Raw genomic sequence first — 12999 nt, 5'->3', positions numbered from 1 at the left:
TGTGGCAGCAGTGAGTTATTTCTTGTACCATAAGACTACTTGTGGCAGCATTGAGTTATTTCTTGTACCATAAGACTACCTGTGGCAGCAGTGAGTTATTTCTTGTACTATAAGACTACTTGTGGAAGCAGTGAGTTATTTCTTGTACCATAAGACTACCTGTGGCAGTAGTGAGTTATTTCTTGTACCATAAGACTACCTGTGGCAGCAGTGAGTTATTTCTTGTACTATAAGACTACCTGTGGCAGCAGTGAGTTATTTCTTGTACCATAAGACTACCTGTGGCAGCAGTGAGTTATTTCTTGTACCATAAGACTACCTGTGGCAGCAGTGAGTTATTTCTTGTACTATAAGACTACCTGTGGAAGCGGTGAGTTATTTCTTGTACCATAAGACTACCTGTGGCAGCAGTGAGTTATTTCTTGTACCATAAGACTACCTGTGGCAGTAGTGAGTTATTTTTTGTACCATAAGACTACCTGTGGCAGCAGTGAGTTATTTCTTGTACCATAAGACTACCTGTGGCAGCAGTGAGTTATTTCTTGTACTATAAGACTACCTGTAGAAGCAGTGAGTTATTTCTTGTACCATAAGACTATCTGTGGCAGCATTGAGTTATTTCTTGTACCATAAGACTACATGTGGCAGCAGTGAGTTATTTCTTGTACCATAAGACTACTTGTGGCATGAGTGAGTTATTTCTTGTACCATAAGACTACCTGTGGCAGCAGTGAGTTATTTCTTGTACCATAAAACTACCTGTGGCAGCAGTGAGTTATTTCTTGTACCGTAAGACTACCTGTGGCAGCAGCGAGTTATTTCTTGTACCATAAGACTACCTGTGGCAGCAGTGAGGTATTTCTTGTACCATAAGACTACTTGTGGCAGCAGTGAGTTATTTCTTGTACCATAAGACTACATGTGGCAGCAGTGAGGTATTTCTTGTACCATAAGACTACCTGTGGCAGCAGTGAGTTATTTCTTGTACCATAAGACTACTTGTGGCAGCAGTGAGTTATTTCTTGTACCATAAGACTACTTGTGGCAGCAGTGAGTTATTTCTTGTACCATAAGATTACCTGTGGCAGCAGTGAGGTATTTCTTGTACCATAAGACTACCTGTGGCAGCAGTGAGGTATTTCTTGTACCATAAGACTACCTGTGGCAGCAGTGAGTTATTTCTTGTACCATAAGGCTACATGTGGCAGCAGTGAGTTATTTCTTGTACCATAAGGCTACCTGTGGCAGCAGTGAGTTATTTCTTGTACCATAAGACTACCTGTGGCAGCAGTGAGGTATTTCTTGTACCATAAGACTACCTGTGGCAGCAGTGAGGTATTTCTTGTACCATAAGACTACCTGTGGCAGCAGTGAGTTATTTCTTGTACCATAAGGCTACCTGTGGCAGCAGTGAGTTACTTCTTGTACCATAAGACTACCTGTGGCAGCAGTGAGTTACTTCTTGTACCATAAGACTACCTGTGGCAGCAGTGAGGTATTTCTTGTACCATAAGACTACCTGTGGCAGTAGTGAGTTATTTTTTGTACCATAAGACTACCTGTGGCAGCAGTGAGTTATTTCTTGTACCATAAGACTACCTGTGGCAGCAGTGAGTTATTTCTTGTACTATAAGACTACCTGTAGAAGCAGTGAGTTATTTCTTGTACCATAAGACTATCTGTGGCAGCATTGAGTTATTTCTTGTACCATAAGACTACATGTGGCAGCAGTGAGTTATTTCTTGTACCATAAGACTACTTGTGGCATGAGTGAGTTATTTCTTGTACCATAAGACTACCTGTGGCAGCAGTGAGTTATTTCTTGTACCATAAAACTACCTGTGGCAGCAGTGAGTTATTTCTTGTACCATAAGACTACCTGTGGCAGCAGCGAGTTATTTCTTGTACCATAAGACTACCTGTGGCAGCAGTGAGGTATTTCTTGTACCATAAGACTACTTGTGGCAGCAGTGAGTTATTTCTTGTACCATAAGACTACATGTGGCAGCAGTGAGGTATTTCTTGTACCATAAGACTACCTGTGGCAGCAGTGAGTTATTTCTTGTACCATAAGACTATTTGTGGCAGCAGTGAGTTATTTCTTGTACCATAAGACTACTTGTGGCAGCAGTGAGTTATTTCTTGTACCATAAGATTACCTGTGGCAGCAGTGAGGTATTTCTTGTACCATAAGACTACCTGTGGCAGCAGTGAGGTATTTCTTGTACCATAAGTCTACCTGTGGCAGCAGTGAGTTATTTCTTGTACCATAAGGCTACATGTGGCAGCAGTGAGTTATTTCTTGTACCATAAGGCTACATGTGGCAGCAGTGAGTTATTTCTTGTACCATAAGACTACCTGTGGCAGCAGTGATCGCGGATACGCCATACGCTAAATTTACAGACCTAAACGTATTAACTACAACCGTTCTTGTAGATTGTTGTGGAAATTGACTGCACGAAACAAACCTTCTCCAGCACAAAATAACAATACCTTAAATGATCAAACTTCAACATGTTTTTGCATTGTTTACAAAAAATATTTCAGAAATTACTGTTTGTTTTGAATTTCGTGCAAAGCTACACGAGGGCTATCTGTGCTAGCCGTCCATAATTTTGCAGTGTAAGACTAGAGAGAAGGCAGCTAATCATCACCACCCACCGCCAACTCTTGGGCTACTCTTTTACCGATGAATAGTGGGATTGACCGTCACATTATAACGCCCCACGGCTGAAAAGGCGAGAATTTTTGGTGATTTGAACCCGCGACCCTCTGATTACGAGTCGAGTGCCTGAATCACATAACCATGTCGGGCCTCAGAAATTATGAAGATTGTTTACATAAAACTATTTCAGGTTATTTTATGTCGTCTGCAAAATGTATTTGAGAAATGAAATTTATACACAAATATTTTAGGAACTCCATCGTTTACAAAAATTATTTTACAAATTACGCAAACTTGAATGATTCATATTGTTTACAAAAAACCAAAAGTTTGACAATGAAATATGTTATTCCGAATGACTAAGTTTCGCTTGAAACAACATTCAAATTGCTTGTAAAAATGACGTCCGGCATGACCAAACGTGTAAAGGCGTTCGACTCGTAATCTGAATCCCGGTCGCAACAAACATACTCGCCCTTTCAGCCGTGGGGGCGTTATAATGTGACAGTCAATCCCACTATTCGTTGGTAAAAGCGTAGCCCAAGAGTTGGCGGTGGGTGGTGATGACTAGCTGCCTTCCCTGTAGTCTTACACTGCTAATTTAAAGATGGCTAGCGCAGATAGCCCTCGAGTAGCTTTGCGCGAAGTTAAAAAAAACAACAAGCTTGCAAAAATTGTTTAACGAATTACTGCATCTCGGACGCTGGGAAATCGTTGATTTCTTATACGCTAACTTTCAAAAGTGGCGAGTATTGGATAAGCTGACCTTACGAGAGAGCCTTTTGTAATGAAAGGTACGCTGCAGTCTTATTGTCAAGATGCACGAATGTCAGACAGAATATTGCCGGAAGTGGTGAAATGAATTTTAACCTCGTTGTGAAGTTCCAACCGTTTTAATATAACGTACTCGTCCTTAGTACTGAGAGAAATTATACTATAGTTTTTGTTTAGTGAACCGTATTAAAAGAGGCTTACTGCTTTAGCTTTTGTTTACCATTTTTTTCGAAAACACCATACTAAAAAAATTGGTATTTTAGCTCAAAGCTATATAATGGGCTACCTACGGGAATCGAACATCGGATTTTGGCGTTGTAAGCGCATAAGCTTACTGCTGACTCACGGGAATAGAAAGATACATATTAGAAGAAATTATAGTGAATTAGACTTTGTTTCTGTGGTTTTGTACTTTTGACTTTTTATGCCACAGGTGAAACATTTCAATATGAACTATTACCATTGAGAAATATATTAAACAAATGACATAAGTTCTGGACAATAGGAATCTAGTTTCGGTGTCTGATTATTCTCTGCTTTAGAAAAACGATTCCGTGTGAACATAGCTGTTTCTGTGTGCATGCGAGAACGCTACTAGACTGTGTGTGTTTTGGGTACATAACGCCTTTCGAAATTATACTCTATCGTTTATACAGAACGCAATATTTACAAAAAAAAAGAGAGAGAAATACTGATACAAAACGGTAAAGCTTGCTTTCCTTTACTTTTCATATCGGGTAACAGATGGCGCCACAAGTTGTTTATGTGAGCCTGCAGTCGTCTATTTAAAAAGTTTCAGTTGCCGTGGGAGGAGGCATTGTTTTTTTTTCGAAATGGTAAATAGACAACGAACCAATGGATATTGATATTAGATCTCTGTTGCAAATGATAAGTATTATTCGAGGGAGTGGCCAACGTTTTTAAGTTTCAAATTTGTTGAAAGAAAACAAAACAGCTAGAAATGTACAACATCAATAGAATCTTCATGCACACGTAAGATAAGGTCATGGTCAGAGATCCCAGAGATACAGGTATAACTGCCCCTAAATTTTCAACTAAATAGACAGAGGGACGACAGCTAGCTAGCTAACAGCACCTCTCCCTTTGAGGAGCTTCTCTTTGGATGTACTTGATTGTCACTTTTATAACGCGTCCATAGCTGAAAGTGTTCATTCTGTTCAGTAGAATCACATCTTGAGCCTGGATAGCTCAGAATCATATGTAAAAATAAATAATAGTTTATTGTTTTCATCTTGGAATTTTGTGTTCTTTTTTAAACCTCTCTTTCAGTTTTTTTGTTTGTGTATTTTTGTTTACACCGATCTCATGTTTTAAATTTATATTCGACGCTATAATCACGTACTATTGTTTTAAATATTGCATTTAAAGCTAATACGGACATTGGTTTGTGTTTTTTAATTTCCCGCAAAGTTACACGAGGGCTATCTGCGCTGGCCGTCCCTAATTTTGTAGTGTAAGACTAAAGGTAAGGCAGCTAGTCATCACCACTTACCGCCAACCCTTGGGCTAATCTTTTACCGACGAATAGTGGGATTGACCATCACATTATAACGCTCCCACGGCTGAAAGGGCGAGCATGTTTGGTCGAACCCGCGACCCTAGGAGTATGAGTCGAACACCTACACCCACTTGGCCATGCCGGACCTACAAGCATTGGAAAGTATAACGTAATTATTTGCTCATAGGTGGCATGGCTAGGTGGTTAAGGTACGCGACTGGTAATCTGAGGGTCGCGGGCTCGAATCCCCGTTGCACCAAACATGCTCGTCTTTCAGCCGGTGGGGCGTTATAAAGTTACGGTCAATCCCACTATTTGTTGGTAAAAGAGTACACCAAGAGTTGGTGGTGGGTGGTGATGACTAGCTGCCTTCCATCTAGTCTTACACTGCTAAATTAGGGACGGCTAGAGCAGATAGCCTTCGTGTAGCTTTGCGCGAATTTCAAACAAACCAAACCACACACATTCTTGTTGTTTTTGTCACACACGTTGTTAATATTTGTATGATGCATATTTTTAGTGTTTGTGTCACATATATCTTTAGTATTCGCTCACAAATCTGTTAATTATATTAGAGAGCATGCATAGGTTTTGGGGATTAAAAGCGAACAATTTAACTGGTGTAGTTCTAACTCTGTCTTTGTTTTTGTGTTTCATTAAATGTCGTGAAAGCTTATGACTTCATATTTGTAATGGTACTTGCGTATTAGCATAAATATCTCGTGCTTGCATTCATACATAAAGGGTGTCTGCAGTCAGCAGATCCCCAGTGTGAGTTTGTTTGTTTTTGAATTTCGCACAAAGTTACTCGAGGGCTATCTGTGCTAGCCGTCCCTAATTTTGCAGTGTAAGACTAGAGGTAAGGCAGCTAGTCATCACCACCCACCTCAAACTCTTGGGCTAATCTTTTACCGAGGAATAGTGAGATTGACCGTAACATTATAACGCTCCCACGGCTGAAAGGGCGAGCATGTTTGGCGCGACGGGGATGCGAACCCGCGACCCTCGGATTACGAGTCGCATACCTTAACGCGCTTGGCCCTGCCGGGCCATCTCAGTGTGAGAGATGACGGATTGTATCGCTTATAACTTTCAAGTACATTGAATCATGTAATATAAGGTTTTTACACTTTGTGCAAGTGGCGGGTCTCATAGTCCAGTCTAGGGGTTTGAACACCAACCATCAGTCCTGGCATGGTCTGGTGGTTAAGCATTTGTCTTGCAACCCGCTATTAAGATAGTACAGGGAGTTTCTGTTCACCAGGAAGAATTGTACTCTGGATTTTAGAATAATAAGTTCGTAAACTTACCCTTGACCACAGTGAGTAGTTGGATGAAATACATCTAATTATACTTGTTTTTTCTGTTTCAGACACTTTTATTCCGTCCACTAGTTTATTACACAACAAAAACCCAAATTAATAAAGCAATAAAAAACAATAGTTGTAAATGACCTTTTTAAAATCGACAAGTTTATAAAACTATTGCTTTTATAAAGGACTTTCATGACCTTTATAAACATACGGTCATCAGGTGAGACAACTAGGTGTTCTGAACTTATCAATGTCTTTATTACTTGTTGTTAAGCGACTTGGCTTCTGAGTTTTAAGTGAAGAATTTTCTTTTTATTAAGATAATTTATCGGTAATGAAATAAACAGAGTTAGTGGCCCGACATCGCCAGGTGGTTAAGGCACTCGACTCGTAATCTGAGGGTCGCGGATTTGAATTCCAGTCACATCAAATATGCTCACCCTTTCAGCCGTGGGGGCATTATAATGTGACGGTCAATCCCACTATTTTTTAGTAAAAAAGTAGCCCAACAGTTGGCGGTGGGTTGTGATGACTAGCTGCCTTCCCTCTAGTCTTACACTGCTAAATTAGAGACGGCTAGCGCCGATAGCCCTCGAGTAGCTTTGCGCGAAATTCAAAATACAAACAGAATTAATTGAAGGACACCTATTTAAACAACGGTATTAAGATTAGTCAAGTTTACTAAACTCCATTGATTTTGTATTAAGGCCGTTTCATTGGTTGGTAACAATGAAAAACCTTACTTCAAGATAGTACAAACTAAAAGAGGAAATTACACGTAACAAATGTGAGTTACTGGAGGTAATATTCCTATGTTATGTTGATGTACATCGATCTAACTACAAAACCTGCAAGTTTCACATTTAAGTGTGTAAATAACCAAACTGGATCAGGCATAGCCTAGTAGTTACCGTCTCGAGCTGCGGAGTGAAGGGGCTGAGATCTGAGATGTGATGTATTTGGTCTCGCTCCGCATTTTAAACAATGGATGCGTTATGAAACTATCAGTTAATCCGGCTAATGTACACAAAGAATCAGATAACGACCTCGTGGTGTAGTTGGCAGCCTTTCCTTTGATCAGTAATTCAGAATTAGGGGCGTTATGGTTGACATATAGAGGTCTCTGACAAGAAAACATAAATTTAAACAGAAATTTACGTATAGATAATATTTATTAGAAAGGAACATTTTCAGGGTTATTACATGAAGAGGAGAATATATTGTTTAGTTTCATCCAGATGCAAGTTTCTTACATACCTCACCGACATATCTTTCCAACAAAGTGTCTATAATGTGGAAATATCAGGTTATCCCTTAAGTGATGGGCTTTAAGTAATTAAAGCCTTCTACAAAGACAGAAATGATGACGCACTTTCTGTATTAAATTTTCGGACATTACTTATGGGATGACCTGACAGAAGGCTTTAATGACTAAAATATGTCGTAGGACGTGTGTACAAATGTTCAGACAAGTAAAAGAAACTAACCCAATTCCACTTTTTCAGATCATTAATCAAATAAACCTTTATGAAGATGGATGGGTCTGAGGATCACTTTACGCATATAATGTTTTATGAATTTAAGAAAGGGAATGGTGCACCAGAAACTATACGAAACATTCAAGGTGTTTATGGTGCGGAGTCTCTCAACGAAAAAGAATGTTGAAGTTTAGATCAGATGACTACAGCTTAAGTGAATAACCACGTTCTGGTCATCCTGTTGAGTTTAATGATGACTTGTTGCTGGCTGCACTTGATGAAGATTGTGCTGTAACAGTTGAAGAACTAGCACAGAAGCTTAGTTCAACCCATTCAACAGTTCACCGTTCATCTGCAACAGCTTGGGAAGGTGTCAAAACTTGGAAATTGGGTCCCCCATGATTTGACAGAAGCCAACCTTAGAGCAAGAGTGGACATTTGCACTTCTCTGCACTCTCGCGGACGTAACTCACCTTTTTTGGACAGGTTAGTGACTGGAGATGAAAAATGGATAAATTATAAAAGTGTTGAGCGCCGCAGGTCATGGCTCAGGGCAGGTAAACTGGCTAAAGCACAGCCAAAAATGGACCTTCACCCTAGAAAATTCTTATTAAGCGTTTGGTGGGATATTGTTGGTGTGATCCACTTTGAGTTGCTGCCACTCAATGTTACAATTACATCAGACTGCTATTGTCAATAGTTAGAACACTTGAATGTTGCGCTGAAAGTAAAGATCAATCGTAAAGTTGTTGTGTTACATCAGGATATTGCACAGCCCCATACAACAAGGATCACATCTACAAAGACTGAAGAACTTGACTGGGAAAAACATCCACATCCTCCTTATTCTCCAGATCTTGCCCCATCTGATTGTCATCTATTCCAAAGTTTGTAGAACTATCTTGATGGAAAAGACCTTGGAACACATGAAGATGTCAAAACTACCCTTTCTACATTCTTTTCCTCTAAACTCCAATAATTTTATAGAAGTGACATTCAGAAGCTGGTGAATCATTGACAGGAAGTAATTAATAATAATGGAACATATATTATTGATTAAATAACATTAAAAAACGTTTGAATTCCTTTCTCTTTTTCTGAACCTAAAATCGAACATTATTTAAGGGATGACCTGACACAAAGACAGAAATGATGATGCACTCTCTGTATTAAATTTTCGGACATTACGTATAGGATGACCTGATATAATGTTGAAACATTTTAGCATTGTATTAATGAACCACTCGTATAAATTGCTAATAATGCAACATTGTTTTGACTAAGAAACATTTTTGTTAAAAGGCAAATTATTTTTTGACAAAATGATAGTGATGCATATTTGTAATAAAATAAATTATCCGACAAGATAATTGTGGAACACACTTGTAATGAAACAAATTATGATATGAAAGGGTAACAATGGTATACCTTTATAATAATTGGCGCGCAGGGTCCATAATACCATAGAAATTTGGTTTATATTACCGTTGTAATTTTGTTTATAATGCTGTAGTAATTTGGTTTATATTGTATCGTAGTAATTTTGTTTATAATACCGTAGTAATTTGATGTATAATACTATTGTAATTTGGTCTATGATACCATTGTAGTTTGGTCTGTAATACCATAGTAATTTGATGTATAATACTATTGTAATTTGGTCTATGATACCATTGTAGTTTGGTCTGTAATGCCATAGTACTTTGGTCTATAATATTGTTGTAATTTTGTCTATGGTATCGATGTAATTTGTTTTATAAAATCGATGTAATTTACTTAGATTCCTAAACGCAAATATCAGTTTTGCTAAATACGATGGGGACCATTGGTTCATTAACCATTGCTAAATTAACGATATATAGCTGCTTGATGTAGTTCATGGTGGTCTCAAGTAGTTTGTATCGAGACTTCTGTTTCAGTTGATCAAGAAATAAAGATTAGCTCAGGAGCAGGTGTCCAGAGGTCACGCTGGACATCACAAAGGTGTATTGTTTACAAAAGAAAGAATTAATTCACACATAATAGTATCGTGTCGACACCCTGCAGTGTCACTCAACACACGCAAGCTCTGAAGAGGAGTATATGTTTTTTATCTTTCCAGATAAGAATCACACAGATTGTCAACCAAGTGGGTCTTCCACCAAGGCGGAAGATGAGTTTGATACAAGGTCCGAGACGCACGAGAGCTCACCAAAGAGGCCACATCGTAGGAGTAGAACCACTTTCACCACTTACCAACTTCACGAGCTCGAACGAGCTTTCGAAAAAACTCACTACCCGGATGTTTACAGTCGGGAAGAGCTCGCGATGAAAGTAAACTTACCAGAACTCCGAGTACAAGTAAGTGGCACTTGCGGGCCGGAAGGGTTGTGATAAAATTATATAGTGATGCATACACTATCACTAGTTTACTTCTCATAAGATGCACATATTGAAAATATTTAAGATGTACAATCGTCTTTTTTAAGCCTTAGTGAGCATCACAAAACTGGTGTTTTTTTGACAAAATTATACTTAATTGAGGTTCAAAGTTAGAGTTCCCTGTCATCAAAAGTGATTGCAAATGCTCATCAGATAAGGCTGATCTGTAACTAGATTTCACATATTCCATGTTTGAAGATGTATTTTCACAGGAACAGATGGTGCCAAAAACTGATATGAATCCACGAGTAAAGTTTTTTTAAATTAACGCACTGATCACGTGTTAGGTATTTTTAGCACTCTATTTGTTTCCACTTTACCTTTTTTGTATTTGTCCTTCAACTTATCGTTAGATTGCAGATCAATCACTTCCATTCGAACTTCAGATGACAGTTAATCAATAACACACTCAAATGGGTTTTGGAAGATCCTTATTTCTACTGCACTCGCATCAAGATAAGAAAGCAACGCTTTTTGAACTGTAGTTTCTGGTTAGAAAGGATATCTTATGCAAACCTCCATGGGAATGAGGATCCCACTTTTTGCTTGAACTTCTTACAACATGGAAAGTGTGTGAGGCAATCCCTCATCAACAGAGACTCAAAAAGAATTTCTTTTCGTCGAAATGCTTTCACCTCGGTGTAAATATCTAATAGCAACTGTATTCGTCAAAAGGCTAATAGTCTGATACGTCTACTTTACCTGGGCACGTTTCTTAGGTTGCTTCGATCATACATGGTATAATTAGCTCACCATGGTTTTCTTCACTTGGCCAACAGACGTGCCACTCAGGAAACATGCTGTTGTTTCTTCCTCTTAAACACAAACTGTTGTGACGATAAGTTATGTTTCAAGGTTTTGAATGTGTCTGAACTTAGCCTTCCATGAACTGAGAATAGTTTGAGTGCTTGGTTTGGTAATGTGTATGAATGTTGTATTATTTTAGCACTGCGATACTTACGTTGCATATTAAATACAACGCTTTGTTACGTGATTCAATGACAAAGTAGTTCACACTCCACTGTTCTTTGAAAACACGACATTCAAAGTCAAATTTTCTCTTCTTCCCTTATCCTGACATAATTACTAGGATTAGCTATGAACTCGAAAATAAAGTTAACAGCAGCATTCACTGACACCCACTGAGGTACACGGGGCATGCGTGGAAAGAAACACGCTGCTTCAGGACACTGGGATCGGTGAGATGACGTAATAGTAAGTATTATAACGTCTTACAGCAAATAGAAAAGTGTATCGCGCCAATTACGTTTTATTTTTTTTTATTTTTATGCCATTACAAACTATATTATTACTTTAATAAACTGTTGGCGGGCTCATGGTCCTTAGTTTGGAGACCTCTGCATTGGAGTAAGGGTAGCGATATGCCTAAATATGAACGTTTACACTAAACAGTTTCCAACGACATTACCAAACAGACTTAAAACGTTTTATAGTTGATATTTTAATGGATGACAGAAATCAAACCAGTAAAACAGATGGCCACAACAACCTCAGCTCAAGGCCTTGAGGGTTTAACTTCTATAAATTTATAAGTTTGGATTTGTTTCCGGCTGAGCAAAAACTACACAGTGGGCTCTCTGTACAGTGCCAAACCATGGATATCGAAACCCGATTTTTAGCATTATAAATCTTCAGGTTTGTCGTTGACCCACTGGGAAGGAAGGCTAGTTACACTATAGCCAGCTATTTATTTCTCTAAAGATTTTAGCGTCACTAAATACAACGCCTACATCAGCTAGTCCTACACGATGTTATGCCTTTAAATGTCTGTCCAAAAACTAAAAAATAAAATCCAATGTATTAAACAAATCGTGTTTTAACTGCTGGCTAGTAAAACATACCAACTTAATTACCGATAGAATACCAGAGTTCGTTAATATTTTAACAATTTGTAGAAAAGTCGGAAGGCGCTTTTTACTTTTTTAGTCATATAACTGTTGTTCCATGTTTACATGACAATAAATGCTCTATCATCCAGATATGATCATAAATATTATTACTGCTATATATTACCACGGATACTCTTATCATCCAGATATGATCATAAATATTATTAAAGCTATATATTACCACGGATACTCTTATCATCCAGATATGATTATAAATATTATTACAGCTATATATTATCACGGATATCTGTTATTCAGATATGATTATAAACGCTGTTACAGCTGTATATATACTCTTCAAAACAAGAAACGCAAAAGGGATATTTCTTTTATTTTAAAGAGAAATATATGTAATAACGTTACAAGCTCAGAGTATGTGATGTTACACGTGTTAAGGCACTGATTGTCAGTCCAAAATGACAATAAAAGTTGTGCACTTTGAAAACGGAGGAAAACATCGGATTTTTTGCCAAAACGCATGCGTGTTCAATAAATTTGTTTGAGAGATCTGCATGTTCTGCAAGTGCAACATGTGCAAATTCCCTATAAAAGTGACGGGTTCTCGGTTTCCATAGCTCAGTGTTAAGCCACCGACACGCAATACAGTTACGCCAAGACTGACTAAAACACAACGCAACAACGCCATTGGTCGCTTGGAAGCAGGCGAATCTCGATCAGATGTTGCCAAAGCTGTGAATGTCCACCCAAGCACCATCACAAGGCTATGGAATCGTCACCAACAACATGGATCAACTCGTGACCGTCCACGATCTGGCAGACCTCGTGTGACCACGCCCGCACAAGATCGCAACATCCGGTTACGTCATCTTCGGGATAGGACCACCACTGCGACGTCTACTGCTTCAACCATACCAGGGCTGCGTAGGATTTCCGATCAGACCGTACGCAACCGTCTAC

At 38.7% G+C, this 12999-nt stretch overlaps 1 protein-coding gene across 1 annotated transcript in view; it reads left to right on the top strand.

Moving 5' to 3' along the window:
• LOC143222382 (retinal homeobox protein Rx-A-like) overlaps positions 1–12999 on the top strand; it is a 31484-nt gene that overhangs the window by 2536 nt on the left and 15949 nt on the right. Inside the window, exon 2 of the mRNA XM_076448836.1 lies at positions 9852–10090. Coding sequence (XP_076304951.1) covers positions 10058–10090 — 33 coding nt within the window. The 5' untranslated portion in view covers positions 9852–10057. The remainder of the gene's footprint in view (positions 1–9851; positions 10091–12999) is intronic.

The sequence above is a fragment of the Tachypleus tridentatus genome, chromosome 8 (assembly GCF_004210375.1).
Source record: "Tachypleus tridentatus isolate NWPU-2018 chromosome 8, ASM421037v1, whole genome shotgun sequence".
Classification (NCBI taxonomy): Eukaryota; Metazoa; Arthropoda; class Merostomata; order Xiphosura; family Limulidae; genus Tachypleus; species Tachypleus tridentatus.
The sequence above is the reverse complement of the archived record's forward strand: the minus strand, read 5'-3'. Positions and strand labels throughout refer to the sequence as shown.